This window comes from Branchiostoma floridae, chromosome 6, assembly GCF_000003815.2.
Source record: "Branchiostoma floridae strain S238N-H82 chromosome 6, Bfl_VNyyK, whole genome shotgun sequence".
Classification (NCBI taxonomy): Eukaryota; Metazoa; Chordata; class Leptocardii; order Amphioxiformes; family Branchiostomatidae; genus Branchiostoma; species Branchiostoma floridae.
The window spans coordinates 4,912,491-4,917,533 of record NC_049984.1 but is presented as its reverse complement, the minus strand read 5'-3'; the positions used below and the strand labels follow the sequence as shown (position 1 = coordinate 4,917,533).

At 42.8% G+C, this 5,043-nt stretch overlaps 3 protein-coding genes across 3 annotated transcripts in view; 1 reads left to right on the top strand and 2 right to left on the bottom strand.

Annotated features, from left to right (window-relative positions):
• LOC118417516 (hydroxysteroid 11-beta-dehydrogenase 1-like protein) overlaps nucleotides 1–1,034 on the bottom strand; it is a 4,254-nt gene extending 3,220 nt beyond the window's left edge. Inside the window, exon 1 of the mRNA XM_035823098.1 lies at nucleotides 907–1,034. Within this exon, the coding sequence (XP_035678991.1) occupies nucleotides 907–994 (88 nt within the window). The 5' untranslated portion in view covers nucleotides 995–1,034. The remainder of the gene's footprint in view (nucleotides 1–906) is intronic.
• Nucleotides 1,035–2,132: 1,098 nt separating this feature from the next.
• LOC118417515 (leucine-rich repeat-containing protein 15-like) lies at nucleotides 2,133–3,653 on the top strand. The gene is made up of 2 exons (XM_035823097.1): nucleotides 2,133–3,476; nucleotides 3,630–3,653. Exons 1-2 carry the CDS (start codon nucleotides 2,133–2,135, stop codon nucleotides 3,651–3,653), a joined length of 1,368 nt encoding a protein of 455 aa, XP_035678990.1.
• Nucleotides 3,654–4,080: 427 nt separating this feature from the next.
• LOC118417513 (hydroxysteroid 11-beta-dehydrogenase 1-like protein) overlaps nucleotides 4,081–5,043 on the bottom strand; it is a 6,890-nt gene continuing 5,927 nt past the window's right edge. The window contains exons 4-5 of the mRNA XM_035823096.1: nucleotides 4,780–4,946; nucleotides 4,081–4,341 (exon numbers count right to left, since the gene is read on the bottom strand). Coding sequence (XP_035678989.1) covers nucleotides 4,168–4,341; nucleotides 4,780–4,946 — 341 coding nt within the window. The 3' untranslated portion in view covers nucleotides 4,081–4,167. The remainder of the gene's footprint in view (nucleotides 4,342–4,779; nucleotides 4,947–5,043) is intronic.

The following is a 5,043-nucleotide window of genomic DNA, read 5'->3' as shown; positions in this document are numbered from 1 at the left end:
GCAGTGCCGCAGTTATAACGCTATCAGTGGGACGTCACGGGTCAGGTGCATTTTTGTCAAGACATTCCAAAGAGGATAAATGCAGAAAGGATTGACGGATTGGCATCATATTAGGCATGCGGGTACCTTAGACAAAGATGTTCATAATGATATACATGTTATGCAAATGAGGAGTTGATTTGCATAATTAATGAGGAAATTGTATAATTCCGTTGTTTTTAATAACTGGACTTTCATAAATGTAACAGATGTTAATTATGATAGGTGGAATATAAGCAGATACCAAATATGGTTATGAGGAACTTATTTGCATAGTTTATGTAAAAATTGCAAAACTGCTTTATGATTAATAATGGGAATTTTATAATTGTGACATGTGTACGTTAGTCAATTATGAACAACGCCATGCATAAATTATGTTAATTTGTTAGTCAATGCATGAAATTTACAAAAGGTCTAAATTTTCATGGAGGTATGAGGTCGCCGAACTCCAGTTGAAATTAAATTACGTTTTTCTCCTTGCGATCGTTGCCCCAGCTAACACGGGAGATGCCGAACTAATGCTTCCTATGCACAACACAACACAACACAACACAACACAACACACAGAGAAGGACATTAGCAGAGTATACATGTGCAGATAATTCGCAAAAGAAATGATTATAAAAGGTTACATGAGATCCATTCACCTTGAAAAATTGTTTTCGACTCGGACTCTCTTTTTACTCAACTAGCCCGTGGTATGAAACAAGAAGTTATGTTTGACAAATTAGATTGACAACTTACAGAATGGGCGTTTCGCCATTACTACAGTTGATCGTAATGTATGCACCAGGAGTGCCGATAATTTTACGTAATTTGCCACCCAGAAGTTCACTCCTCCCTCCCCGTGATCCCGAAGCTCACCTGGATCGAAGCCATCGTAGTTCCAGTAGATCCCGACGGCTACAGCACCAAGTAACACCGTCAAACTACCACAAGCCAGACGCGACATTGTTGATATTCACGTTAAGGACATCTACATCTACATCTACATTTTTGGACCCCCAAGGTCTCATTCCTGTGTTACTCCGAGTTAAAAGAGTCCGTGGCCAAAAAATGATTGGGTGTCAAAAGCTTGTGTTAAGGTGGGTGATAAATTCCCTTTCATCGCCCCCATTTGATATCAGAAGGATTTGAGATGAAAGCTTGTATATTACTGCTATGATCATGTCGGAAAGTTTCGTAATGCCATCGATTTGCGGACGTGTACGTTCCTTTGTTTTGAGTGCTGCGGCCACAGGTCTTTTTCTGCTCAAAAGGCCCTCGGGCGGCTATCGGGTACTCGCAGTTTGAAATCCGATAACTATAGTTGACTCGGCTAGATTTGGGTGTCATTTTTTTCATTGCCTAACGAACTAGTGCACTTGCAATAGAAAGCAAAACATCTCCAGAAATACTGCTTTTTAATTGGATTTGCGGGCATAGAAGTTGTGTGATTTAAGCTGTATTCCGGGACGGCGAAATTGTGTAATGAGACCATAATTTGAGTGTGAACTTTTCTGATTGCTACCAGCTTTCTGATATCTAGATCTGTCCATGCTGACAGGAAACTGAATACGCTCCTTGGTCTCTGTTGAAGTGAAGCTTTGACGCCCAGCAAATTTGTCCAAAACCGGCACAGCATGTGCCATATCCAGGGACAATGTCCTTGACCGCATTGGCACCATTTACAGAATCAGGGGTAGGGCTATAGAAGGGTAGCCTGGGTACCATCCGTATTCTACCGGGCCCCGGTAGAATTCGGATGGTACCCAGGCTAATAGAAGGGATAGGTTAGACAGGATTGTGAGCTGTTATTAACAAGATTATCAAAGGCTGTAAATTATGCCCTGATATATTTATTTATCAATGCTCTGGTTGCATTCATTGTCTTCTGATTGGTTACTAACAATTCCTGTCAATAGTACAAGAAAAGTCTTGTAGATATTGATTGTGCAAAACAATATTTCATATTCTGTCAATAGTGCAAAGAAATTCTTATTGAACATCTTGTCAATAGCCTCGGCCAATAATAATTACGTAAATACAACTACATATTCAAATTTCAGGGGCCCAAGTTCAATACCACGTTACTGCAGGCTACAGCGATAATGTGGATGGTACTTACAGGGATCACTGTTCATGGACAACCGAAGATTGCCTGTGACAGCGAGGGGGATGAGAGTCCAGCCTGCATCTGTTGGTCCGAAACTGTGTCATGCCAAGACGCCGACTTGACAGCTGTTCCTTCTGATATTCCCCCGGACACCATCGTCTTGAAGCTCTCCAGAAACAAGATATCGTCACTTCCCCAGATGGTCTTTGGTTACCTTCCTCAACTGTCCACACTAAACTTGCGTTACAACAAAATGTCCTACATAGAGGCAGGCGCTTTCGATGGGTTGGGTGGTAGCCTCCACGAGCTTCACTTAAGCATAAACGACCTAGCGAGTTTAGAGGAGGGCGTGTTTAGAAATCTAACATCGTTGGAGTATCTGGATCTTGTTGACAATAAGATATGTACCTTGAGCTCAGGCATCTTTCGCGGTTTAACAAGTTTGGACCATATTCTGCTGGACGGGAATAGGCTTTCAAGTTTGCCCGCCGACGTTTTCTTTGACACCCCCTCCTTGGGAACGGTACATCTGGCCAGAAACCGTATAAAGAACCCAGAAAACGTTTTGCCTTCCCTTCCACCAAATATAACGTCCCTGGACCTGAGCGGGAACGGTTTGGGGAACTTGGAAACGGCAGCGTTTATCGGTTTCCCTCGTCTCTCGACTCTTCGTCTGAAATCAAACAACATCTCGTTCCTCCCGGAAGACGTTTTTCTTGGTCTTGAAGCTCTGATCACTCTGTCCTTGGACCACAATAGTCTTGTCGAGCTTACAGGAAACATGTTCAGTAACCATCCTTCTTTGGCAATTCTAGGTTTAAGGAACAACGAGATTGCAACAATCGAAGTTGGACTTTTCAGTCGATTCCCAAGGCTATTGCTCATCGATCTTCAGTCTAACAGGTTAGCCTCTGTGCCCCCCGGTACGTTTGCTAACCTCTCTGTTCTCAGAGAAATTGGCCTGAACGACAACAAGCTAGAAAGTCTGGATGAAGATATCTTCAAGGACCTTCGTCGCCTCCAGACCATTCGCCTTGAAGACAACGAGATCAAACGTCTTCCGTCTGGAATTTTTAGTGAAGCAAACTTGGAAGACTTGTTGATTCTGAATCTTCACGAGAACGACCTGACAGTCATAGAAAACGGCACGTTTGACAACCTTCCGAGCATACAATCCATTTCCCTGGAAGAAAACCTGCTGATGACGGTAGACTGCGGGATGGTTCCATCTCAGAACATGTCGGCGTCGCTTGAGTACGTGAAAGTGACGTGTACATGTCAGTTCAAACCGCTCTTCGACTGTCCCAACTTTGCATGGCTCGGAGAGAAGACTCTCTGTGTGCGAACGCTGCCAAGATCATTAGCGTTATGGGAGGTGCCATTACTGAATGAAATCTCGCCAGATAGCCTGGCTTGTGCTGGTGCGGGTTCTAGTCGCATGGATCTGGTTGTTTTGTTTATTCTTCTGTTGTCTTCTGTTGTACTGTTTTAGATACTTGATACTGCCTTTGAATAGCTCATCAGGTGGATACAATGTATGATGTTGGGATGCATTTTTTTAATCTAATTATATTTAACGTTACACAAATCACAAACTAATTTTATATACACAATTATGATAATGATGATGGTGATAATAATACGGAGCAGTAAGGTACATTTGTGTACTAACGCAGTTGACACAAAGTACAGGGACTTCCGTAAGGTCTTTACCAACGTTAACTTCTTTAAAGATACACCAAAGTAAATACAATCATTCTAACCTGATAATAATGAGGTTTGTGGGTTTATCGGATTTAACAAGCGCCTACTACCAACCATTCTCTTTCTATTTATCTGCCTATTTGCACATTGCAAGAATTATCCTTTCCTAGAATACAACTGATCATGAATTGATATATAGAATGAAATGTATAAAATTAAATTGAGCTAATTATATTGAGGTAATAAAGCAAATACAGATGCTAATATCTCCGTCTGAAGCTTCTTTTTTTCCTTTGTTTTTCTTTGATTAAAACAAAAATAGTTCCCTAGCTGATATTGATAACAATATTGTCGAGGACCTGCGGCAACAGAGCCCTGAGTATGGTGGTGGGCCAGGTGTAGAAGGGATAGTAGACCTCCCGGGCCCGGGTGGCTCCGCCTCGGACAATGGCCATGGCCGCCTCGTCTACCGGGGCGGCAGTCTTCACAACTTCCTCGTTCTGCAACAAAGAAGTTGACAAGAAAAATTACATCAAGATGGAGATGCTGGTCTTTAATTCTACAGTACCTGAAAATATTGCAGATGTGGTGCCCAAATCAATAACTACCCACATGCCAAAATTACTCTCCAAGTAGAGGTTCGGCACCTGTTTTTGGACGTGCTTCTAGGTATTTTGTAAGGTTTTCTAGTACTGTTTTCTTTATGCCTGCAGGCCATGACGAAAACATTACAAAACAGAAAGCACGACAAAATGCCTAAAACACATCCACAAACAGCCAGAACCGAACCTCTGCTAGGAGAGGGTGAAATAATTTAAGCAAAAGAAATCCAAGATCGTACAACTTCGCAAAGTACCGAGAAGAACCCGGTCTTGCCTTACAGGTGCCAACACACGAACACAAACAGAAACAGGACGTCGGAGGTGAACCTGTCTTACCTTCACGTGATCTATGACATTTTGTGTTTTGATGAGGCCCAGTATGGCGAGTGTGACGGACACGTCCTGCTGGGCTTTCATCAGTTCCACACGGAGAGAGCTGAAGAACCCGTCCAGGGCGAACTTCGCGGAGCAGTAGTAGGTCACATTGGGCCATGGTATCTTTCCTGGAGTACAGGCAGGGAAAGGTTAGCCTACGTCGAAGACTTCGAGCGGGGATGGTTTTTGCAAAAATAGGCAAATGTATCAAGGATTGCTCTGCTA